Genomic DNA, 27,408 nt, shown 5'->3' on the forward strand with positions numbered 1-27,408 from the left:
GATAGGAAAGTCTTCTGCTTAGTAAACCTTTTTTGCATAGTTTACGCACACACAATAGTAAAGTTACTTAGTATGTTGATAAGTTTTCTTTCTCCTCAAAAGCTACGATGTCTTACTATCTAGTTCCTTCAAGAAAGGAAACAAGAAGCTGCTGGAGGAGATTGGTGAGTGGGATAAAACACTATTCAACTCTTCAGTTATTTGGTTTTTAAATCCTCAATGAAAGGCTGCTGTATATTGTAGACTATTTTTTATTTTTAATAGACTTAGAACCAAGTTTCTTGAAACCTTTGGCATATTGTAGTTTTTTTATGGCTATGACTCACATGACGTTACTGTATAAAGCTGGTACATTCTCTTGTAAAAGCACACAAACTTACTAGAGTACTGCTCTCATTTTTTTACATTAGAAATGAAAAAGGGCATTGTCTGCATTCAGAATTTACTTTTTACATCTCTGTATTACTTTTTCCCCTTTATATTTATCTTAAAACCAAAAGAAATAATGTTTCTATTGTTTTACTGTCGTTACTACTGATGCTACAGAAGCTGTATTGTGAGTGCTTTAAAATTCTCAAACCAGTTTTGTGTGTTATACTTGGAGCTTAGTCATTGTCATACGTAGCAGGACCTGATTAAGAAGGCTGTTCCGCCTCTAAGCCTTGCTAGATTGTAGCCAGTAGCAACCAGGCTGCAATAATTTCCCTTTGATGACATCATCCACTGTGGAAGAACCCAGTTGCTTCAGCGAGTCAACTACAGTTCTAACCTCATCAAATATGGCATCTCCCTTGCTTGCTGCAGCAGGGATGGAAGAAATGCCACTTTCCTTTTAAGCTAGCAAGCTTTTCTTTTTCTTTTTCTTCTCTTTAAAAATTCTAATTATGGATGCTTCTTCCGACCCTTATTTGCCTTATGACGGGGGAGGAGACAATATTCCCCTGAGGGAATTACATAAAAGAGGTAATACCATCCCCTTGCTGTGAATTCTCTGTTGGTATGTTTTGCATGCGGCTGGGCGGTCCTCTAGCTTAAACTGGTTCTCGTTTGTCCTTTAAATACTGCTGTACATTGTTTAGTTGCCCTGGGTTGTTAGTAAGGGGAAAATACAACCTTCTGAATGGTTTTGTAGCCATCCCTGATTGTTTTCTCTGTGCAGATTAGTACTGCTTCAGATCACGTCGGGCTCCGACTCCATCTTCTGCATGAAAATCTTCTTTCTAACTCTGAAAATGAATTAATATGCTTTTACAGCCAACTAAAGTCGCGTTGGTTGGCACCTAAAAAGTAATGTTTTTCTTCCTTTAGAAAACTTACATTTCCTTTAATTTACCCAGAGAAATCAGGTGACTATGTACCATTATATTTCAGCTGCTGCCAATTACCATATAGATTTTATACCACAAAATAAATTTATAGCAAAAGCTTTACCTACATTTTAGAACATTTTAAAATGACAATAAAGATGAATAATTTCTATATTAATACTTTTTATTTAATATGTATTTCAGCTGAGTAACATACTACATTGTCTTCCACAGGTATCTTGTGAAATTTGATAGGATAAAACACGTTTAGGGTACTTTACTAAATGTCAGAAAAAAATAATAGTTATTGGTTTGTGAAAAGCAGAAGAGCACCCAGCATGCCTGTAAATCTTTTGGCAGTCACTTCCTTAGTCTCCTTAAAATTAATTGCATGTTAATTACTGCCCTTTTTTTCATTTTTGTTAAATTGCGTATTCTAAAAACAGACTGGTTGACATTTGTTGTCCTAGAAAAAAATTGAACTTCAAGAAAAATCTCTCAGCTTATGTGACTTCATTTTTGAGCCACATTAGTTTGAATTATTGCATGATATTATAAACTCACCTTATGATTTAACCCAAACTTTTATTTGTAAGTATATGAGGAAGTAATAATGTTTTTCTAATATAATTAGCCTACTTTATTTAAAATAGACTTTGTGTTCTGATAACACTTTTCTTTTAGTATTAAGTTCCACTATAATTTAAACATAATGTATTTAACAAATGTCTATTGGTTGCATTGTGTCTGCTAGACACTATTTTAGGGTCTGAACAGTTGTAACATTATTTATCTTGTAGTATTCTGTAGTTAGTAAAAACTTGCTTTTTACATTTTGAGAAAAGCTATGTAAGGATCATGTTACATATATTGTGCTTTCTCTTACAGAGTTGCCTTCCTAATAAAATTTCAATATATGGGTATATGTATATGTTAGAACATTTGGAAGAAATATCTAAAAGCATAAAGAAGAAAATAATTTCTCATAATCACACCACCCAGAGTTTTTTATTTTTTTATTCTTAATGTTGCGATCTTAAGTTATTCTATTTCCTATGTTCTCATTATCAGTTTTCTGGTGAGGATTTCTTTAAGCAGGAAGCAAGGTGAATGAATAGTGACTGTTCAAATGTCACATTATTTGCTAGTCAGTAATTAAACTGTAAAACAAGACAGGCTATATTTTCCTCATGCTATTAGAACATTTGGTTGTTAATAATGATAGAATACCTGGGCTTCAGAAATTTAAATTCCTTTTGTGAAGCTTAATAGTCTTTGACAGAACTTACTTATGGACTGTCTCAGTGTAAAATATAAAAATAATAAGAAATAAGTCAAAACTTATGTGAGAGTAGGCATGGTTACTGATATTACCAAAACGTAAGCTTTTTATTTCTATTATGCTTTCATAAATAATCCTTTAAGAATCTTGCTTAGGATCTAAATCAGTCCCACTCTTGGCAGCTCAATTAGGTTCTTTATCCCTTGATGAGACTTAATCTATTAATATAAGCCATTGTTATTGAAAGTAACATTGTGTATGTGTAGTTGAGATAAGTGAGTTATTAGGCTTGTATGTCTTCACGGTCTTACCTCAAACATACTGTAGTATCCTAGTGTCTATGCGTAAGATGTTATATGTTTTCTGTAATTTATGACTCGTTGTAGCCATGGGTCAACACAATGGAATTGATGGAGACAGGGAGCTAACAGATCGAAAAAACTGAATCAGCTTCCCTGTGAGGAAGAACAAAACTATATAATGATTAAAATTGATCTTCAGGCTGATAGTGAAGAGGCAGATAAAGTATAAAATTGTGAAGGATATCAATAAAGTAAACATGAATCTGTTTAGTAAATCCCTGCGTGGTATAGCCAGGGATTTGTTGGGTAAATTGAATTTAATACTACTTTTCAAGGTGAGATGGTAAATGGTGAAGCTTCCTACTTAAGTAAATAATGTCAAGTCTGTAAGTATAAGTAGATTCAAAATAGAATTAGTTTAATGTATTATTGATAGATTAGAAATTAAGATGACATTTCAGAAATAGCCATCTTTAGAGGTATATTTCCTATATAGAAACAATCAAGCTTTCTCAAAAGGTCTCTTCCTTTTTTATCAGGAAGAAATGCTTGGCTTATTTGGACTGTTAGTTTTACACTTTTTCTTCTTAATTTGTTCAAGATGTTTAAGTAGTTTTGGAGGTCAAATTTCTTTCTTCTACCAACCCTTTATAATGGATTTGATCTTTTGGGCCTGAGCCTCCATTTACTCCATGAGGGCCTTTAACAATTATTTAAATATTTAATTGTTTCATTCAGAGTGAGCATGTATATATACATATGTATATACACACACACGTATATGGCACTACTAGGTGCTGTGGAGAATTATGATAAAAATAATAATATTAATAATAGTTAATATTTATTAGAATTTCCTGTTAGCTGGATACGATTCTAAGTGGGGTTCTTTTTTTCTTAAGAGAGAGGTATCACTCTTTCACCCAGGCTGGAGTGCAGTGGAGTGATTATAGCAAACTGCAGCCTTGAACTACTGGGCTTAGCTCCTCCTGTCTCACCCTCCTTGGTACCTGGAACTGCAGGCATGCAACACCATGCCTGGCTAATTTAAAAAACAATTTTTTTTTTTTTTTTTCCAGAGAGAGTCTCACTATGTTGTCCAGGCTGGTCTCCAACTCCTGGGCTCAAGTGACCCACCTGCCTTGGCCTCCTAAGTAGCTGAGATTACAGGTGCGAGCCACTGTGCCTGATTTGTTCTAATTGCTTTATGTGTATGAAATCATTTAAATCCTCATCACAAGTTTATGAAGTAGGTACTGTTATAATCCCCATTTTCTAGTTGACAAGACTGAGGTAAGGAGTTGTTAAGGAAAAGTCAGAATTCCATCCAGATATTTGGCTCATACTCTAATCATGAGGCTAAACTGCTTCTCACTACATGTATCTTCGTAGTAACTTGTGTTTTAAGTCTGATAGAGGCATAAGAAAAACAAACATAATCCTGAGGAAGTTAGTAAATTTCTAGTGAATGATAGAAATGATAGAAATTTCTTCTTCCCGTAAAGTCCCAGTGTTCTTTAATGTTTAATTGTTTCATTCAGAGTGAGCATATATATATACATATATATACACACACACACACGTATATGGCACTACTAGGTGCTGTGGAGAATTATGATAAAAATAGTAATATTAATAATAGTTAATAAAGTCCCAATGTTCTTTGGGACTTCAGGGGAAGAAGAGATGAGTCTCCTTTTGACAGGTGTTATCAAAGTAGACTGTTCTCACATACACAAGGGAACGCAAGTTCTTTTGGGCATTCCTGGTGGATATAATAAAATGAGTAAATGCTATGACAGGAGGAAATGCCTAGTATGTTGCTCTTGGATTAGTTTTGGTACAACAAAGGCAGTTTTGTTGTGAGTCACTGGAGAGGGTAGTGTAGAAAGGTGGAAGTTAGAAGAATGGCAGATCCTACAAGACTAACGATGGACTTAAACCACAAAATATAGCTTTGCCGTTGAAATAGAAGTTTGGAATCTTATTTTTTCAAGTTTCTCCCTGAAATTATTTCTTGACATTCATTAGCTCAGCAGTGTATCTAAATAAAGCTTTTTTGGGTTTCTATTATAATAGAGGTTTGTTCCTTTTTCTTCCCTCTGAAAAGTATCATTTTTTGCCCATTATTTGAAAATCCAGGTGTTATATGATGTTCCTATTGCCAGAGGGACATTCTGTAGGCTCTTTGTAAAATGATTTTAGGATTCAGGTACTTACTATATTTTTATTGGCCCTAATACTTTATCCAACTGGAAAATTAAACCTCTTCTTAAAAAATTAATCCATCTAAGTGTCTGTAAATTAAAGGAACAACTAAAGATTGTTTATTTGGTGTCAAAAACTCCTTGTTTCTACAACAGCAGTATAAAACAAAGCCTGTTTTTAAATGTACTTTTCCCACAGTATCTGAATTTCAAATCTTCAATAAAATGTGGTTCATATTACTACCTCTAGCTTGATTTTCTAAAAATAGCTGACACTTAGGTATGGTTAATTTTATGCCATCTCATGGCTTGTCAGAAATGCTTTGTATCAAGATTTCAAAGTGTGAACAGATTTCCTGCCGCATTGATTAAGTTTGTAATTTTGGCTATTTTCCCAGCATCGAGGTTTCTGCTTTGTGTTTATGCAGGAGACTGGTAGCTTAAATTGTACTTTCAGGTTTTGTTTCGTGTTTTTAAATTAACATATGTTTAATTTCTAGTTTCTTTGTAGCCCTTTGCAACTTTAATTAGGTCATAAAGTGGATTTATTCTGATTTCTCTAATAAATTTTATAAATTTATGAAATATAGCAAATTTTATAAATCTTTTTATTCATGTATTATACAGCTCATCATATATGCAGGCATAATAATTAAATTTGGAATCTGTTTCCAGTTACACAGATGTCTTAATGTCCACCGTATCATCTCTAACTAAGGATGTAGCTTTTTAATTTGAGGTGGCAACAGAACAGAAAACAGTAAATTGAGTAATGGGCTTAGTATTGCTGCTGCCTGGTTGTGTATCTTTGGAAAACTTCTTTGGGATTTGGCATTAACTTGCAAGTCTTTGCAGTTTAGACAGTTAAATATGACTGAATGACTGAACAAATTTTAATAGCATATGCTTCTTTTATGCTATTCATTTACCCAGTAGACATTTAATTGACCACCTGCTAAATATGAGGCACTATTCTTGCCCTTACCTTTTTAATCTTTGATTTGGAGTCTGCTAACATTCTGGAACTTCCACTATCAACTTATAACGTTTACTTTCCCCTCCCTTACCAAGAAGGCCATTTCTTATCAGTACGGTCGCAGAGAGAGAGAAAAAAGAAACATATGGGGCTAGACTTCCTGCTCTTAACATACAGAAGCAAATAGGTTGTGAAGGAATACATGGTATTTTGGATTTCTACCTTCTTCCTTCCGTAATTTTTTTTTAAAAGGTTCATATGTTTTGTCTGTGTCTTTTTTCTTTTTCTTTTCTTTCTTTTTTTTTTTTTTGAGACGGAGTCTCACTCTATCGCCTAGGCTGGAGTGCAGTGGCCGGATCTCGGCTCACTGCAAGCTCCGCCTCCCGGGTTTACGCCATTCTCCTGCCTCAGCCTCCCGAGTAGCTGGGACTACAGGCGCCCGCCACCTCGCCCGGCTAGTTTTTTGTATTTTTTAGTAGAGACGGGGTTTCACGGTGTTAGCCAGGATGGTCTCGATCTCCTGACCTCGTGATCCACCCGTCTCGGCCTCCCAGAGTGCTGGGATTACAGGCTTGAGCCACCGCACCCGGCCTGTCTGTGTCTTATGTAACAGTAATCTGCATTATGAACTTAAATGACAAGGATCACCATTTCACATCTTTGGAGATTGATCACAGAGGTAACAAGGAACTCTTATTAAATAACTATATGCATTTTTTTCATGTAAAACCATTATTTGGATAAACCCCTTTGAGAAAAGACTTAGGCTCCTACCAGTGTCACTGTGATATTTACTAATAAGCTCAGTTTAAGGTGCAGCAATTAAGGTTTTTTGTTTTGTTTTGTTTTGTTTTGTTTTGTTTTTTAAAGTTCAGTTCAGCAAATATTTGTGGAAAGCTTGTGGGTAAAATTATATTTGTATTTATGGGAAAGCAGACAATTTTATTAATGCCTATATTTTTCTAGTTCAGTGTTTGTCAAACTTCAAGTTTTAACATGTTGATCATGAAACCAGTTGAATTGTGACCAGTATTTTAAAAGGAAAGATTAAAAAAGCAGAAAGTAAAATATCAGTATATACCAACTAGTAAGAGTAAGCATTGTTTCTAAACTTTGGTTTTATTTAAGTACATATCTATATACTATGTCAGTGAGAAACGTATCTCAACTTTTTTTTGCAAAAACATTTCAAAAGCTAAAAATTAGTTTGAAAACCTGTTTGTAAGTACACCTGGGGTAAAGGTACACTTCCTGTGGCATAAGATGTCGGGAACAACTGAGGGTGAGAATGGGGATGCACTATTATCATAAACTTCTGTAAAGCATAAGGATGTGAGTGCTGGGAGCAAAGCAGTGCTCACCACTTCTGCAGTTTTGCACTGCAGCATTTTAAATAATATAGGAAAAAGTGAACTGCAACCAAAGGCAAAGAGGGATAGTGATGGTGAAGAGTAGGATTGTATTTATTGTCCAAAGGCTAAGTGCATATACATATGTGTTTGGGAGAAGGCATCATGTAATAGTTCTTAACCTACTCTGAGAGAAGGTTGTCCACATTTCTTAAAGTATACATGTAAACCAACAGTGAAATTATTTTAGTGACTTGAGAATCAAAGTGCTAGAGTTTGAATCCCTGTTCTCCTACTTGCTAGCTGTGTAACCTTGGGCCTGTTTAACTCTCAGCATCTTGTTTTCCAAATGTATAAAGTGGAGATAATAGTACCTGTGTCATGTTGTTGGGAGTATTATATGAACTAATATATGTAATGTCCTGAGAACAATGTCTGGCGCACATTAACTTAATTAAAATTAGCTATTCTTACTGTTATTATTAGACATGAGCTAGATAACAGTGACCTCTGCATGGGAAAGATGATTTTAATACTGATGTAGTTCAGTTTATCTGTTTTTTTCTTTTCTCTCTTGTGTATTGGTGTCATATCTAAAAAACTACTGCCTAACTCAAGAACACAAAAATTTACTCCTGTATTTTATAGTTTTAGCTCTTTAGATCTAGGATCAATTTTTAGTTAATTTTTATATATAGTATGAGGGAGAGGTACAATTTCATTGTTTTACATGTGAATAGCCAGTTGTCCTGGCATCATTTATTCAAAAGACTATCTTTCCTCACTAGAAAAAAATATTTCTTTTTTTTGAGGTGGAGTCTTGCCCTGTCCCCCAGGCTGGAGTACGGTGGCGCGATCTTGGCTCACTGCAAGCTCGGCTTCCAAGGTTCACGCCATTCTCCTGCCTTAGCCTCCCGAGTAGAAAAAATATTTCTTTAAAGAATAATGAATACTTTTTTTTTCTTTTTAACCACTGTCACTCAATTGGAAAAAGAATAATGAATAATTTTAATAATTTTCCTACAGGTAAATTTAAGTCTTTTTGTTTAGATTACACATATTAGGAAATAATGGATTTGTGTTTCCATAGGTGTGCTTGATCTTTATAAAGTTCCCTGTCTCTGAAAAAAATAAAATAAGGCAAAACAATCTTCTTAATAGAGTTATTTTTGCAAGAAGGTTGCAAGCCAGTTTTAGTTCATCGATTGAATAATTTTTCCTGCTTACTGGAGGTATTTCAGTATTGGTAATGTCTGAACTATGAAATTCATGAATCATGCATTTTAAGAATTTGTTTCTGTGTCCGTACCAGGCATAATGAATTAAGTTATCTGTTAAAAAAATTGATTTTTGCTCAATATACAGTTGTAGAAGAACTTAGTGTCCAAAATTTTAAGACTTTTTTTTCATTTTGAGATGGATCTCACTCTGTCGCCCAGGTTGGAGTGCAGTGGCGCAACCTCTGCTCACTGCAACCTCCACCTCCCGGGTTCAAGTGATTCTCCTTTCTCAGCCTCCCAAGTAGCTGGGGCTACAGGTGTATGCCACTATGCCCGGCTAATTTTTGTATTTTTAGTAGAGATGGGGTTTTACCATATTGGCCAGGCTGCTCTTGAACTCCTGACCTCATGATCCACCTGCCTTAGCCTCCCAAAGTTCTGAGATTACAGGCGTGAGCCACTGCGTCCAGCCAGACTTTTGTTTCGTTTTGTTTTTTTGGCTTTCTTTGTCATATTGTTAGTCTTTTGGTTAAGCAGTATTATAACTTAGTCATATGAGTAATATAATGCAACATGCTGAAGTGTGTGTGGGGGGGGTTTGTTTTTGGTTTGTTGTTTAAATAGATATGAGATCTCACTATGTTTCCCAGGCTGCCTTGAACTCCTGGGCTCAAACGACACAGCCTCCTGCCACAGCGTCCTAATTAGCTGGGACTACAGGTGTGCACCACTGCACCTGGCTTTTCTGATGAAATTTTAAATACTCAAGTATTTGAGCAGAAATAATAGCTTGTGTTTATTGTTTTTCTACTATTTGTCAAGTGTAGTATTATTAAATGTTTTACGTAATGTATCTCCAGTCCACATACCATACTCTAGTAGAAGTGAGTAACAAAACCAAGGTACTCAAAGAGGTTAATAAGTTAACTTGTGCTAGATCACAGAACTAATGGGAGGCAGAGCTGGAATTTGACTGTAGGTCTTTCTGACCTCAAAGTGCAGTAAAGTCATGGAATTTCTCTACTAGGCCACCTGGAAGAAAAGTGATCTTTTTTCCAGTCTTTTTTGTTACTGTTTTTCAGCCAGGAGATAGTAGAGTTGGGTAGTAGAATAGTAGTCACGGGCATCTGGTAGTCAGCTCTCCAAAAAAGTTTTTGATTTTTTTTTTTTTTTGTCTTAAACTTGGCAGCTACTTTCAGGTCATACTTTCTTATCCAAGAGCTGGATATTTAGGTAACAGGAACTATGGAATTATCCTATGTCCTCTTGAAGGTTCAGCTATTAAAATCAATTGGTTCGGATTACCACTGTGCCAAGATTTACATTTCTAGGAGCCACAGTTTGATTGATCTAACTTGGATCTGTGTGTTTTCTTTAGCTGGGGAGGAGCAGGTACCTTGATTGATACCTTTACCAGGCCTGCATGCAGTGAGAGACAGAAGTTTCCTTAAAATAATTGGGTTCTATTATAGAAAGAAGGGGAAGGAGATACCAAGTGGGCAAAACAATCAGGTTCCATTATATAAATACTAACCCTAATGTGAGGATAATAAATGGATAATATGATTATTTTAAATTTGGAAATATACCTGGTTATTAGTATTGAATATCTGGTAGTGGGGTTGGAGAAAAAGTCGAGAATAAGAAAAGACTTAAAATTGTAAAAATTAATTGAAAAAGAGGATGGCTGAGCAGATACATATATGTTAGATAATGTTCATAATGTTAAACCAACCTGAAGTTTTGTTTAAATTGTAGTACGTAGCCAGGTGTGGTGGTGCTTCCCTGCAGTCCCAGCTACTTGGGAGGCTGAGGCAGGATGATTGCTTGAGCCTAGGTTTGAGGCTCTAGTGAGCTATGATTCCACCACTGCTTTCCAACCTAGGTGGCAGAGCAAGACCCCATCTCTAAAAAAATAAAGTGAACAAATTATAGTATGTTATGACAAATACAGTTATCTGAAGTCACTGAAAATATGCGTGTACTTTTAATGACGTGACATAATTTTTAGGAGGTATGAATGAAAAAAATCAACTTGTATGTGTGGTTAGTGTGATCTTACCTATATCTCACTTTTAGAAAATGTAAAAGGCTCAAGCCAGTCACCACTTTAACATTTCTAACTCTCTTGTTTACTTGATTCCCTTTTTTCTCCTCCCCAACAATCCTCATGTAGTTAGGTAAAGTTGGTTCTACATCTGGCTTATTGCAGAAACCCTAATCCTGTTTACTTAAAGCTTTTTGAACCCAGAGACCCATCTTTTGAATTCAAAGTTTTGACTATTAAGAATCAGTCTTTTTGTATGTTTGTTGGCCGCATAAATGTCTCCTTTTGAGAAGTGTCTGTTCATATACTTTGCCCACTTTTTGATGGGGTCGTTTGTTTTTTTTTTCCTTGTACATTTGTTTAAGTTCCTTGTAGATTCTGGATACTAGACCTTTGTCAGATGGATAGATTGCAAAAATTTTCTCCCATTCTGTAGGTTGCCTGTTCACTCTGATGATAGTTTCTTTTGCTGTGCAGAAGCTCTTTAGTTTAATTAGATCCCATTTGTCAATTTTGGCTTTTGTCGCCATTGCTTTTGGTGTTTTAGTCATGAAGTCTTTGCCAATGCCTACGTCCTGAATGGTATTGGCTAGGTTTTCATGCTTTTGGGTTTTACATTTAAGCCTTAAATCCATCTTGAGTTAATTTTTGTGTAAGGTGTAAGGAAGGGGTCCAGTTCCAGTTTTCTGCATATGGCTAGCCAGTTTTCCCAGCACCATTTATTAAATAGGGATTCCTTTCCCGTTGCTTGTTTTTGTCAAGTTTGTTGAAGATCAGATGATAGTACATGTGTGGTGTTATTTCTGAGGCCTTTGTTCTGTTTCGTTGGTTTGTATATGTGTTTTGGTACCAGTACTGTGCTGTTTTGGTTACTGTAGCCTTGTAATATAATTTGAAGTCAGGTAGCATGATGCCTCCAGCTTTGTTAATTTTGTTTAGGATTCTTTTGGTTATACGGGCTCTTTTTTGGTTCCATATGAAATTTAAAGTAGGTTTTTCTAATTTTGCGAAAAAAGGCAATGGTAGCTTGATGGAAATAGCATTGAATCTGTAAATTACTTTGGGCAGTATGGAGATTTTCATGATGTTAATTTTTCCTATCCATGAGCATGGAATGTTTTTCCATTTGTTTGTGTCCTTTCTTATTTCCTTGAGCGGTGGTTTGTAGTTCTCCTTGAAGAGGTCCTTCACATCCCTTGTAAGTTGTATTCATCGTCACTGATCATTAGAGAAATGAAAATCAAAACCACAATGAGATATCATCTCACGTGAGTCGCAGTGGTGATTATTATAAAAAGTCAAAAAGCAATAGATGTGGGTAAGGCTGTGGAGAAATAGGAACGCTTTCACATTGTTGGTGGGAGTGTAAATTAGCTCAACCATTGTGGAAGACAGTGTGGCAATTCCTCAAGGATCTAGGACCAGAAATGCCATTTGACCCAGCAGTCCTATTACTGAGTATATACCAAAGGATTATAAATCATTCTGCTATAGACATGCACACATATGTTTATTATAGCACTATTTACAATAGCAAAGATTTCGAACCAACCCAAATGTCCATCAGTGGTAGACTGGATAAAGAAAATGTGACACATATATACTGTGGAATACTATGCACCCATAAAAAAGAATGAGATCATGTCCTTCGTAGGGACATGGATGAAGCTGGAATCCATTGTTCTCAGCGAACTAACACAGAAATAGAAAATCAAACACTGCATGTTCTCACTTATAAGTGAGAGTTGAATGGTGAGAGCTGAATGGTGAGAGCACATGGACACAGGGAGGGGAACATCACACAGGGAGGCCTGTCGGGGGGTGGGGGACAAGGGGAGAGAGAGCATTAGGACAATACCTAATGCATTCAGGGTTTAAAACCTAGATGATGGGTTGGTAAAGGCAGCAAACCACATGGCACATGTGTACCTGTGTAACAGACCTGCACATTCTAAACATGTATCCCAGAACTTAAATTAAAAAAAAAAAAAAGAATTTTTCTTCTCTTTGGGTTTCAGAAGCCTACATTTGAAACTGGGATACCGTAATATCAAATCATGTTCTCCATGCTCTGCTTTGTATTTCTTTTCCTATGGCAATGGATGTCTCTGACTGAATTGGTGTGGGGAAGGTGTGTGGAGGGGTCAAGAAAATAGTGTGGAATAAGGAAACTTGCTTAGTCTTTCCTAGAGGTATTCCACTACAGCTCCACTACGGTTTTCACAGGTAAGTGAGAACTGCATATACTTTGAGAAATGGGAGGTCCAAGGCAAATCCTGTCATTTTAGGTTAGTGACATCTAACTGTGGCCCAGCACAGTGGCTCATGCCTGTAATCCCAGCACTTTGGGAGGCCGAGGCAGGCAGATCACGAGGTCAGGAGATTGAGACCATCCTGGCTAACGCGGTGAAACCCCATCTCTAGTAAAAATTTAAAAAATTAGCTGGGCGTGATGGTGGGCGCCTGTAGTCCCAACTACGCAGGAGGCTGAGGCAGGAGAATGGCGTGAACCCGGGAGGCGGAACTTGCAGTGAGCCGAGATCGCGCCACTGCACTCCAGCCTGGGCAACAAAGCGAGACTCTGCCTCAAAAAATACATATAAATAAAATAAAATAAAATCTTAAGAAGAGCTTTTACTAAGGAGAGAAAGAAAGGCATAATCAAGGAAGCTGCAGTCTCACTACTACATTTATTTCATCCTAAGGACCTCTCTTTGTCTTCTAGAGTTTCCTCCAGATATCAGTTTTAAAAAAGCCATATTTTTCCTAATTAACTTTCCTAATTTTATGTATATGTGTGTGTGTATATATATTTTTATGTGTGTGTATATATATATTATGTGTGTGTGTGTGCATGTATATATATATATATATATTTTTTTTTTTTTTTTTTTTTTGAGGCAGGGTTTCACTCTGTTGCCCAGGCTGGAGTGTAGTGGTGTGATCTTGGCTCACTGCAGCATCTGCCTCCAAGGCTCCAGCCGTCTTCCCACCTCAGCCTTCTGAGGAGCTGGGACTACAGACGTGCACCACCACACCTAGCTAATTTTTGTATTTTTAATGGAGTCGCAGTTTCACCGTGTTAGCCAGGTTAGTCTCAAACTCCTGGCCTCAAGTGAGCCGCCTGCCTCAGCCTCCCAAAGTGCTGGGATTACACGCCCAGCCTTTGAAATATTATTTTAGGAAAAGAGGAGGTGTACTTCATGTAAAAGAGAACTTTATGCTGTGACAGTACCTAAAAGATACATGCTTTATTCATATGTAAGATGAAATTGAGAGGTAAAATTGGATATACTGTTGCTTTAAAAAAATTTTTTAACATACATAATTTTTTGTACCTATCTCATTTTAGCCTATATAAGTTACATCTTTTTTTTTTTTTTTTTTTTTTTTTTGAGACAGAGTCTTGCTCTGTTGCCCAGGCTAGAGTGCAGTGGTGCAATCTCGGCTAACTGCAACCTTCATCTACCAGATTCAAGCAATTCTCCTGCCTCAGCCTCCTGAGTAGCTGGAATTACAGGCGCCTTCCACCACGCCCAGCTCATTTTTGTGTTTATAGGGGAGACGGGGTTTCAGCATCTTGGCCAGGCTGGTCTTGAACTCCTGACCTTGTGATCCACCCACCTCGGCCTCCCAAAGTGCTGGGATTACAAGCGTGAGCCACTGCGCCTGGCTGTAAGTTATATCTTACACTAATCTAGGTTTCAGAGAATTATATGCAAAGAAACAGTGCAATAGGATTATTTTAAAGCCATTGTTATTGTTAGAAAACATAATACCTTTAAAATTTCTTTTCACATTAGAAATACAGTGACTTCTCCCCAGTTTAGGATAGAAATTTTCCTTTTCCTCCCTTTCGAATAGGTTTCCATGTTTGACAGAACAAATTATAAAATTTATAAGAGAAATATTTGAAATGTCACATACTAAAGTAAATGTTTGGATGTTTGAAAATTTTCTGGTTTTCAGAGATTTTGAATTGCTGAATCGTTCTGTAAATTGAGATGTTAAGAGTAGTTTCCACAGAGTAATTATTTGAAAGTCACTGAAAGCAAGACACATGTCTGATGTAAATGTGTATTGCACTACTGTACCTTTTTATACCTCATAAAAGTGAGAACAGCAGTCTGTACTTTTCCACTTCGTCATTCATAAGTCTATTGGAGAGATATATGTTTTGTTTGCTTATTGTCTTCATGCTGCAAATAGCCTGGAAATTCTTTAAGTGGGGCTAGCGATGTATTACCGATACATGTTAAGTGGTATAGAAATTTCACTTTTTATTTTTTGCATGAAGAGAATAAGATCAGTAGTCCATGTTTCTTCAGCTCTACCCAGAGAAGGGCAATGTAGGAGGGAAAACAAAGTTTGCAAAATATTTCATAGTAGGCTTTTTCTTAAAGTAACTTCAGACTTACAGAAGTTTAAAAATAGTGCAGAGAATCCCATATACCTGTCACCCCAGTTCCTGAAATGTTAATATTTTACCACATTTGTTCATTATGTCTCTATTCTCCAAGTACTGTATATGCCATTATATGCAATAAGTAGCATTTTATATAGATACAGGGCATGTATGCACTATGTATTTTTTTCTGAGCCATGTAAAGAGTAAAATGCAGATGTAACATGCTTTTATTCCTAAATACTTCAGTGTGTATTCCCTCAAGAAAGGGCATTTTCTTCTGTGTAGCTACTGTACACTTCTACACTTTTCAAAATCAGAACGTTTATGTTGATACCATACTATGACATGATCCGCAGACCATTTTCCAGTATGCCAGTTGTCCCACTGTGTCCTTTAGTACAAAAGAAAAAAGGTTTTTTTCCTGGTCTAGGAGCTAATCCTGGAGCACATGTTACATTTAGTTGTTTTAATCTAGAACAGTTCCTCAGTTCTTTATCTTTCATAATCTTGACATTTTTGCAGAGTACAATCCATATATTTTGCAGAATATCCCTTAGTTTGGGTGTATCTGGTTTTTCCTTGTAAGATTCATTTTATGCATTTTTGGTCAGAATACCACAGAAGTACTGTAAATCTTACCAGAAAGCCATAAGTGCCTTTTGATTCTTCCCTGCAAATGCATTTTCTAAATGATCAGTTTTAATATTATGTGGAAAGCAGAGTCAGAGATTCTCACATATGTCAAGATACTATAAGTGTTCCTTATATATTTATTCTCCAATTGCTTTTTCTCAAGAAAATGTGTGGCCTTTCAGGTAGCTTTTACAAAGTGGAAGTCACTACATAAAATTAGGATGAGGGGGGCGGGGAAGAGCTTTATTAAATCTTTAAGTTTAAGCTTTTGAGTATGTGTTGTATGTAAATGAACATGGGCATCATGATGCAGGGATTGGGCCTTTAAACCTTTGGCCAAGAATGGTATCAGTTATTATTATATATATTTTTTGGAGTACTTCTGCTAAAACACTCAAATCAGTGCGCCACTCTCCTTTTAGAATTTTTACACCTTTCCAAGGTACACTTTTTTTTTTTTTGGAGACAGAGTTTTGCTCTGTCGCCCAGGCTGGAGTGCATTGGTGTAATCACAGCTCACTTCAGCCTCTACTTCCCAGGCTCCAGCAGTCCTCCCAGTTCAGCCTCCTGAGTAGCTGGGATTACAGGTGCACACCACCATGCCCAGCTAGTTTTTGTAGAGATGGTGTTTTGCCATGTTGCCCAGGCTGGTCTGCAACTCTTGAACTCAATCTATCTGTCCTCCTTAGCCTACCAAAGTGCTGGGATTACAGACGTGGACCACCACTCTGGGCTTCCAAGGCAGGCATTTAAAGTAATAAATAGGGAGATAAGCGAGAACCCTGTTGGACCTGGTAAAAGCAAACAAACATTTATTAGTACTATTACACTGTTTAAAATATTATCCCCTTCTATATTCATGTCTGTTCTTACTGCCTCTTAGAATTATCAAAAAAACTTTCTCTATAGTTTATTTGGCTTATATCTCAGCGGTAACAAAATTAGTTAATAGTATTGGCATCGTGGTTCTTTGTGCATTCCTCCCTTATCCCACCCCCAAATTGATTTCAAATGATCTCTTGCTCTAGTTTAAGAATGTTTATAGTGATTACGAAAAGTTCAGATTCTGGCTTTAACATATATAATTTTTTATTTATCTGTAAACACAGGAGAATGCATTTGTTTAAACCAGAAAGATGGCAAGAGTAGTCTGGTAATTTTGCTCCATTCCTTAAAAGTCCTATAATAAAATAAACATATCTTGTGTTTTATTTTTACAGTGTTTTTTTAAACATTAGTATAGAGTGCCACTTCTTATATTCTATATCAAATAATTAGTTACATTTTCAATAATAAACTCTGGGTAATTTTTGGCATTAAAATCTGCATTACTAAATAATTTGAGGATATAATTTATAATCACTTATGCTAAAATCACCTATTTGAAATTATGTGTGAGGTTTTCAAAGTTCATAGTGCTTTGAAAAAAATTTAAATGTTTCTTTGTTTATGTATCTTTATTATAAACTGTAGCATATATCATACAACTGTCAAGGATGCTGATAGATACTTAATATTTAAAGGTGACTTGTCTAAAGTTACTCAGCTGTCCAGGACTAGAATCTGGGCCTTTAGGTAACAATTCATTGCTCTGTTTACTTAATTGATGATTGGATTCATTAGAATTTCTCTATTTTCATAGCTGTCTCCATGGTTCTATGAAAATACTGTGTTTGCTTATACATATATGTATACCTGTAAGTACAAAGTAGAAAATGAAAGTTCATTTCTGCTTTTGACACTTCTAATCCCCAGAGATAACCTTTATTAATATGTTGTCTCATGTTTGGTCAAACTGTTCTCTCTATATTGTGTATTACTGTATAAATTTTGCACAGTAATTTGCATATTAAAAATGCTGATCTACACCTGGCCCTTTTTAAAAAACTGCCATATATTGTAGCCAGTTTTTTATACCAGTATATATTGATCAACCTTATTCTTTTTAACTGCTGCATTATATATAAATTACATGATTTCATTCATTACCAATAGATGAGACATTTCCATTGGTTTGAATTTTTCAGTATTACAAATAGTGGTTCAATTAAATATTTAAGCCTTTGCGCACTTGTAGAATTAATTCCTAGAAGTAGAACCCTTATATTTTGATAGGTATTTCCAAACTGCTTCCCAAAATACTTGTATCTCTTTACTTCCACTGTCAAGTCTAATAATTTTCACTTGGATTATCATATTTCTTACCCAGCCTGTTTTTTACACTCTAAATTCTTTTTATTTTCTTTTCCTTTTTTTGTGAGACAGCGTCCTCCTCTGTGGCCCGGCTGAAATGCAGTGGCGTGACAACCAACGTGGGCTCAAGCAGTTCTCCCAACTTAGCCTACTGAGTAGCTGGGACTGCAGCCACATACCATCATGCCCAGCTTTTTTTGTTTTGTTTTGTATTTTTAGTAGAGATGAGGTTTTGCCATGTTGCCCAAGCTGGTCTCAAATTCCTGAGCTCAAGCAATCCACCCATCTCAGCCTCCCAAAATGCTGGGTTTACAGGTGTGAGCCACTGTGCCTGGCCCAAACTCTTTTTCTAACAGTAATATAAATTGTCTTTTACAGACTATACTCATATATGTTTCTTCTTTCAGAAGTAGGTGTTAAGTGTATCTAACATGGAATGTATAACTATAATTCTCATTGTGAAACCATAGCCTAATTTATTTCAAATTACAATTTAAAATTCATATTTTTTAGGAAGTTTTCTTAGATTAATCCACCTAGTTCCAGGTGCTACAGTCCCAAGATTTCTTTTTTTGTTAACAAATTAAATATAAGTAACATGACTAGAATTGTAGTCAAAGAATATTGGAACCTTGGAACTTCAGTATTTGAACTTTATTTTGAAATGTAATTATAAAAATATATTGCATCTGGAAGTCAGGGGTAGTTTTTTTTTTAAATTATCTTTGTATCTGCTATACTGTAAAGTGCTATTTATATAAAAAAAATCTTAATAGAAGTCTTCAGTTGTAAAGTCTGCTGTACAGACTTAAGATCAGGAATTGGCAACTATCAGCCATGTGCGAAATCCTGTCCTTCACCTGTTTTGTAAATAAAGTTTTATTGGAACACATTCAGACTCATTCATGAACATATTGTCTATGATTTCTTTTGTGCTACTATGGCAGAATTGAGTTGTGGCAACTGTGTGGCATCCAAAGCCTAAAATACTTACTCTCTGGCTCTTTGCCAACCCATTTTAGATTATAAGCACTTTGGCATTAATATGTTTTTGTTTTCTTTCTGTAGCACATAGTAAGATGTTCTGCCCACATTGTGCATAATTTATGGGTTTATTCAAGGATTTATGCAAGAGTAGCTGCAAGAAAAAAAAACTTAGAAGTGAACTTGCTCGATTGAAGAGCATCTGTGTATATTAAATTTTATTAGCTTTCACCTTCCCAAAGGGATTATTCCATTTCATACTTAAACTACTAATTTTGTGATAGGACTTCTTTCTCCAAAAGTTTGCTAACTTAGTGCGTTCACACACTTCATCTTTACTAATCTGATAGAGGGAAATGATATTGTGGATTTGATTTGCGTTTCTTTTTATGTGTTAGATTGAGCCTATTTTCATATTTAAAAGCCACTTGTATTTCTTTTTCTTGAGCTATCTTTTAATGTCCTTCCTGATACATTTCTCAAGTCTGTGATACTCATGTAAGATATATGGTGAATATGTGTCAGCGGTTTATTTGACTCTAATGAGGGAACCTGCCTGATGACAAGGCTGATTGAGAGGAGGATGTGTGAGATGAAGTGTGTACCATCAGTGAAAGAAAGCAAATTCTTACAGGGCAAAAACAAAAACCACCACTCGAAGGGTGATTTTTTCTGCTGGACGGAATTCATTTGCATTTTACCAGATAAAAATTACTATTTTCAATTTATCTTTTACAAGTCATTTTCTAATTTTACAGAGTCTATTCCCTAATCGGAATAGTCTTCAAAATTCTCCAGAGCATCAGGTGACTATTATGCAGGCTAATTGTTGACACTCAGATTTAACTTTAAAAGGACATGCCATAATATTTTGGCCTTATTTCCAAGTTTTGGATAATTTTTCTTAACATTTTTCTCTAACTGAAATGATTTCAAGTGATATTATTTCTGCATGACTTAATAATGAACTTCTAAGAAGGTCACTTAGCTCACGATTGTGTCTTCTAAAACATACTCATCTTTCCTTTTTTCTTGTGTAGGAACTCATTATACAATGACAAATGGAGGCAGCATTAACAGTTCTACACATTTACTGGATCTTTTGGATGAACCAATTCCAGGTGTTGGTACATATGATGATTTCCATACTATTGATTGGGTGCGAGAAAAATGTAAAGACAGAGAAAGGCATAGACGGGTAAGTGTTTTTAGTAAAAATTTTTAAAAATATAGTGCATAATTAGATCTTTTAATAATGTATTTCTGCCAGTGATCTCAGGCTGCCAAAATATGTTTACATTTAATATAAGTAAATGTCTTCATTTCATATGTGGTTCATGCTTTTTTCTTCTTCTAGGTTTCATTTTTTTAGTTTACTTATACCCTGTATCTTTCCAGAAAGGATTTCAGGTAGCTAAAAAACAAGGAAATACAATAAGAAGTCAAAATAAGAAGGAAAGGGAAAAAGACAGCACAGGAGTTGGGGGGAAGAACAAGCCAAGTTCAAGATATGGACATCAGCATGATTTTTGCCTTTGAGCAACCCACCAGCTAAGGCAAAAAAGGAAACTCATTGCATAACTCTTACCTATGGAAAAAGAAGAAATCTACTAGGGGCAGATAGTTTTGTGGGATTTTGCTGTTTTCTTTTACCTCTTTTCCCAGTATTTGATTCTGAGATATTTCTCAACTTGGATCCCAAATAAAGCTTATTGAATGTTGTAATGTTTTACTGTTTTTTTTAAAAAAAATGGCTTTAACATATAAAAGTACAATTTATGGATCCTTTTTGTTCGTGGTCATGACTTAACATTGATAATGTAATCCAAAATACATTTTTTATTTTGTATTTATTTATTTATTTTTGAGACGGAGTCTCACTCTTCTGCCCAGGCTGGAGTGTAGTGGTGTGATCTTGGCTCACTGCAACCTCCACCTCCTAGATTCAAGCGATTCTCCTGCCTCAGCCTCCTGAGTAGCTGGGACTACAAACATGTGCCACCATGCCTGGCTAGTTTTTATACAAAACATGTTTTTAAAAAAAAAAAATTTTTTTTTTTTCTTTTTTTTGAGACTATTGCCCATTCTGTTGCCCAGACTGGATTGCAGTGGTGCAATCTTAGCTCACTGCAGCCTCTGCCTCCCAGGTTCAAGCGATTCTTGTACTCAGCCTCCTGAGTAGCTGGAATTATAGGTGTGTGCCATCATGCCAAGCTAATTTTTGTATTTTTAGTAGAGATGAAGTTTCTCCATTTCGCCGGGCTAGTCTCAAACTCCTGGCCTCAAGTGATTGGCTGACCTCAGCCTCCCAGAGTAGAAAATCTTTTTGAAAAATAAAATTCCAAATCTCAAAAGGCCCTGTATAATTTTGGTGTTGGAAATTTACTTGTCAATGACAATGACTATTTACACAAATTATAAGCTTCCATATTAATGTATATGTGTGTGAAACCTAAAATTCAAATTATATTGTTTATGATAGGTACAGCTTCTGAGATTCATCAGATGATATTTACCTTTAGGGCATTTCTAAAAATAAAATATAATACATGAAATCAGTGCTTTAATCTAATGATTCTTAAATGTTTTGGTCTCAGATCCTCTTTAAACTCTTAAAAAATACTGAATAGCCCCAAGGAGCCTTTGTTTATGTGGTTTTTATCAATGGATATTTACCATATTAGACACTAAAACTGAGAATTTTTAAAAATAAAAAATAGTAACATAGTATATAACATAGTATCTGTGACACTATGTTCATAAAATTTTAGAGAAAACTGAGATCAAAGGAAACCAAAACAGTCTGGTCATAGTGGCTCATGCCTGTAATCCCAATGCTTTGGAAGGTTGAGGCAGAGGATCGCTGGATCCCAGGAGTTTGAGACTAGCCTGGACAAGTTTGGAGACTCTATCTCTACACAACAAAGCAAAAATTAGCTGGGTATAGTGTCTTGTGCCTGTGTTCCTAGCTACTCGGAAGGCTGAGGTGGGAGGATCCCTTGAGCCTGGGAGTTCTAAGTTACAGTGAATTATGATTGCACCACTGCGCTCCAACCTGGGTGATAGAGCAAGACCCTGTCTCCCTCCAAAACAAACAAAAACCACTTTTTTCTCTGAGTATGTAGTTAGTGTACAGTCCTTGAAAACATTGCAAATGGTATAGCAATATATGAAGTAGCCAGTATGTGTCCTAGCTAATTTTATCAATCATCTCTCTTCCTAGACCAATCAAATATTTTTCAATATTTTGATCCATGCTTATTGTATAAATGAAGTTTTTTAAAGCTGGAAAATTCCACACGTTTATATACTTACTATTGTTCTTAAAAATTATTATTATTATTTTGAGCAGAGTCTTGCTGTGTTGCCCAGACTGAAGTGCAGTGGTGCAATCTCGACTCTCTGCAACCTCCGCCCTCCAGGCTCAAGCAATTCTCGTGCTTCAGCCTCCCAAGTCGCTCGGATTGCAGGTGTGCGCTACCACGCTGGCTAATTTTTGTAGTTTTAGTAGAGATGGGGTTTCGCCATGTTGGCCAGGCAGGTCTCAAAGTCCTGGCCTCAAGTGATCCACCTGTCTCAGCCTCCCAAAATGTTGGGATTACAGGTGGGAGCCACTGCTCCCGGCCTACATTAAATTTTAAAGTCTTTCTATGTCAGGCCATATACCCAATCTAATTCTTTTTTTCTGTGAACTTTTTTGTTATACTTGTAGCCTTCCTACCCCAGATGATTTCGAAGCAAATTGACATTCTGTACTTTCAAATATTGCTGTTTCAGTATTTTACAAAATGGTTGCAGTTTAATTGTTGTTCCTTTTTTATATATTAGCTTGCATATTTCTATAGAGAGTTTACCCCACATCAACCATTTGGATTCCCTGAAGTAAAGATGGTACAGGAAAGGGAGATACCTTGAAATACTAGGTTCCTTAGCATCCTCAAAGTTGACCAATGAGATTTTTTGCTTGTTTGGTTGTTGTTTGTTTCTGTGTCTTCATGGACTCATGGTTTTAAGCATATTTGTGTTTTAATCATCACTGTTATTATTCTTATTGATGTTCATGTTATTCCATTTTAGATTAGTGGGAGCTTATTTAGTTTGCTATCTGTGTCCTTTGTCATGTCCTTAGATAATCCTAATCCTAATCCTGATTCATCATAAACATTTCCTGCAGCAAACCTGGAATCAGCCATTTCGCCAAGGAGCTCTCTGATTCCATTGAAGGAAAATATAATATAGGTACAATCTGGGCAATAGGTGATACTTGTTGCTTCTGGGTTGGCTATTGTTTCTAGCCTCCTAAGTGTTTATGACTCTTCTAATTTGAATTCATGACTATGGGGCTAAACCTCTAGTTCTTAAATTTGCTTTTCCTTTAAGTCATGCCAAAAACCTGAACATCACAAGCATAGTCATTTCATTTACCCCATAATACACACATACAACATTGTCAGAATAACAGTACCAACACCATCTCCAACAATATACCTACTGAAATATATTAGGTAATCTGCCTCCAGCCTCCCGGGTAGCTGAGACTGCAGGTGCACACCACCATGCCTGGCTAATTTTTTTTTTTTTTTTTTGAGACAGAGTCTTGCTGTCTCCCAGGCTGGAGTGCAGTGGTGCGATCTCAGCTCACTGCAAGCTCCGCCTCCCGGGGTCACACCATTCTTCTCCTGCCTCAGTCTCCCTAGTAGCTGGGACTACAGGTGCCCGCCGGCACGCCCGGCTAATATTTTGTGTTTTTAGTAGAGACGGGGTTTCACTGTGTTATCCAGGATGGTCTCGATCTCCTGACCTCGTGATCCCCCCGTCTCGGCCTCCCAAAGTGCTGGGATTACAGGCGTGAGCCACTGCGTCTGGCCTTTTTTTTTTTTTTTTTTTTTAAAGAGACTGGGTCTTCCTGTGTTACCCAGGCTGGTCTGAAACTTCTGGCCTCAAACCGTTCTCCTGCCTTTGCTTTCCAAAGCCAGGCATGAGCCACTTCGTCTGGCCTATCCTTTATTTATTCCACCACAGTTACACCTACAAATTACTTTGTTGTAAAGTCCCTTGGAATAGTTTCTTCTGTGGCGTTATGTTACCAGTTAGATGCACCTTCGATTCATTTAACTTTATTTCAATTTTTAAGGTTTGCTTTTTAGATTTAGTTTTGTTTTATTATACATATATGAAGTATTTCCATGGTTCAAAGTTAAATGTACAAAGCAGGTATGTTCAAAGAAGTCTAGTTTCTTTCTCTGTCCCATCCAACCCATTGTCTTCTTCCCCTTATAATAATTTGCATTTATACCTTTATGGTTTATCTTCTGATTTTTAAAAATATAAGCATGAATATTTATATTCCTGTCTTTTAGCATACTTTTAGCCATCTTGCTTTTTTCCTGCATAATACTACATGTATCTCATCCTTTTTAAATTGCTGCAGAATTTTTCATTACATAGGTATACTGCAATTTATTTATCTGATGCTGTATTGATGAATATTTAAATGATTTTCAGATTTTAGGAATGGTGATGATTGAATTCTCTGTACATATATCTTTTTTACTTGGTACACTCCATCAAGCAACTATTTAAGTGACTGACTGTGGTGCTGTGCAAGCAGTTATATAAAGAAAACAGCAGTGACTCAGTCTGAAAACGGCTTAATGTTATCATGTTTTCTTACACATTATTTATTTTTATTGAGGAAAAGCAACATGGAGTTTAGTGATTATTTTTGAAAGAAATAACCTACTTCTAATTCTAAAGAATGGTTAATATCTGTGTTTAGTTGCTTATAGGGTAGAAGGGATAAAATTGCCTTGTTCAACTTAGAACTTACTGTGTCATTTTAGTGGGGCATTGTGACTTCAAACAGACCCGATGCTTGAAATAGACTGGGTCATTGAATTCCAGCTGTAGCCCTCCTTCAGAACAGTTGAGCACTGAAGTCCTGGGCTGAAAATATGGCTTTTTTTTTGAGGTGGAGTCTAGCTCTATTGCCCAGGCTGGAGTGCAATGGCATGATCTCAGCTCACTGCCACCTCCACCTCCCGGTTCAAGTGATTCTCTTGCCTCAGCTTCCCAAGTAGCTGGGATTACAGACACCCACCACCACACCCAGCTAAGTTTTGTATTTTTAGTAGAGATGGGGGTTTCGCTGTGTTGGCCAGACTGGTCTCGAACTCCTGACCTCGTGATCCACCCGCCTCGGCCTCCCAAAGTGTTGGGATTACAAGCGTGAGCCACTGTGCCCATCCGAAGATACGGCTTTTTAAAGCAACAATCCTAGTAGAACAGAAGAGAGGTGTTGACTAGTAAGGAATTTAGGTTTAGAAGTACATTCTTAGTAAGAGAGGTGAGACTTACCTTCTTGTGTTTTAGTGTAGTGAGATCTGGATCAAATCTATTACTCTTGTTAATCTCCTAACTTCCTACACTATATTCAGTAGAGGACACTTTTGGCTTACACAGTAAAGAAAGAGCCTCCGGATTCTACCAGTGGGATCGGAGCTCTCCAAACCTGCATATTAAAAAGCCTATAAGTTTTGGGGAGTCCGTTTGTCCACATGATTATTCTATAATACATTGTATTTATGGACATGGTATTATTATACACAGATCCTGTCTTTTGAAGAACATTATAATCTACTTAACTGCTAGGACCAGAGAATGACTGATAATTCAAACCATATTGTCTTATAGAAGACATATGTAAAAGATAGTTATGTGTACCAACTGAAGTTCAAATTTGATTCAATTTAAAACAATCTAGATCAGATTTTATATAGCTTGTGGACCCTTTGTACTCAAATCTCAAGGTTCTTATTAAAATGCAGATCTTGGCTGGGCACGGTGGCTCACACCTGTAATCCCAGCACTTTGGGAGCCGGAGGCAGGTGGATCATTTGAGCTCAGAAGTTCGAGACCATCCTAGCCAACATAACGAGGCCCTGCCTCGTTTATTAAAAGAAAAAAACTTTTTTAATAAAAAGTAAAAGCAGATCTTGGGTAAAGACATGTAGTCTGGTTTACAGGTATAACAACTGTCTGTAATGTAGTGATTTTGCCAGAGACTAGTTCAGAATTTACTGTTCTATGTATGGTAAATGAGAAAAATTGCTAGATTCTAGAATTGTGGCTTCTATTCATAGTTGGAAAAATGAAGCATAAACATTTCTAATTTCAGATCAACAGCAAAAAGAAAGAATCAGCATGGGAAATGACAAAAAGTTTGTATGATGCGTGGTCAGGATGGCTAGTAGTAACACTAACAGGATTGGCATCAGGTAAAGAAAATTTTTCTAGAAATCCTTTTTTAGTTAACAGAAGTATAAATTGTTCTTCCCTCCTTCCCTCAATTTTTTCTCAGGTACCATTGGATTTTAAAAAGCATTTGTTTCTCTTCTTCAAAAAATCTTAAATATAAGACTAAGAGGCAAGAGGCTTCCACGTTTAGTCTTGGCTCTGTCACTTGACGTGTTTATCCAGCTTGGTTGATCTTTCTAGACTCAGTTTCTATATCTGTAAAATAAGTGTTTTGGATCAGATGATCAATAAAGTATCTTTTGATGTTAACATCATAATAAATAGCTAATATTTATTGTTTCCTATGTGTTGTACACTGTCCTAAAAACTTTATATGTATTTAAACCTCACCGCAATCCTATAGTGCCAGTGCTGTCATTATCACCATTTTACAGATGAGGAGACTGAAGCAGAAGAAAAGTAACTTAGTCTGACTGAGGTCATACAGCTTAGTAAATGGCTAAACCAGGATTTGAATTAAAGCCTTCTAGCTCAAGACCTATCCCCTTCATCATGCTATGCAGCATGGCCACAAAGTTTCAATGTGTGAGATTTTAAGAAAGAGCTGTTAAGGACCTGAAAACAAATATTAAGCACTGTTATAATCACTTTCAGCTTCCATGATGACAGATTATGTTCAGAAGACCACAAAAATTAAAAATTTTTGTAGAGAATAAAGTACTGATAATTCTCATTGGCATACATAATAATTTTATGGCCTCTGTGTATGTAACCCACTGATCTTTTTATATAAGAAGGACCCAGATTTGACCATAAATTTGTGAATTTTTTATATTCTCCCTGTAAAATAATCTTGATGTATGGTTTTCTGTAATTTAAGAGAAATATAAATATTACTTCTGTGAGTTTCAGGAATTATTTCTAATGGATGTTAAATTTTAATGAGATTGACATCATTCATAAGTCTGTTAATTATCGATTGAAAATTAGATTTGTGAACCTCCTGCCAAGTAGTTGTCTTTTGAAGATATTTTAGTATCTTTTAAACACTGTTTTTCCGATCACAATTAATTTGAATGATGTAACTTTTTAAAATTCCAAACAAAAATAGCAATTTTATTGTAAAAAAAACTGTTTACAGTTTTAAAATATGTTTATAACTAAAATTTGAAGATCTTAATTTATATATAGTTCGTAAATGACCCTTTATTTAGGAGTCTCCTGCTTTCCACTTGCCTTCTAA

The 27,408-nt window shown here is 36.1% G+C and overlaps 1 protein-coding gene across 3 annotated transcripts in view; it reads left to right on the top strand.

Annotated features, from left to right (window-relative positions):
- The first annotated feature begins 586 nt into the window (after nucleotides 1-586).
- LOC117083513 (H(+)/Cl(-) exchange transporter 3) overlaps nucleotides 587-27,408 on the top strand; it is a 60,060-nt gene continuing 33,238 nt past the window's right edge. For 2 of the 3 annotated variants that reach the window (XM_033211267.1, XM_033211283.1), the window contains exons 1-3: nucleotides 587-963; nucleotides 19,949-20,106; nucleotides 26,086-26,185. In XM_033211267.1, the coding sequence (XP_033067158.1) occupies nucleotides 885-963; nucleotides 19,949-20,106; nucleotides 26,086-26,185 (337 nt within the window). In that variant the 5' untranslated portion in view covers nucleotides 587-884. Of the gene's footprint in view, nucleotides 964-6,670; nucleotides 6,754-19,948; nucleotides 20,107-26,085; nucleotides 26,186-27,408 lie in introns of those variants that run through there. The other variant, XM_033211277.1, reaches the window with a different exon arrangement.

The sequence above is a fragment of the Trachypithecus francoisi genome, unplaced genomic scaffold (assembly GCF_009764315.1).
Source record: "Trachypithecus francoisi isolate TF-2019V2 unplaced genomic scaffold, Tfra_2.0 Contig00371, whole genome shotgun sequence".
Lineage (NCBI taxonomy): Eukaryota > Metazoa > Chordata > Mammalia > Primates > Cercopithecidae > Trachypithecus > Trachypithecus francoisi.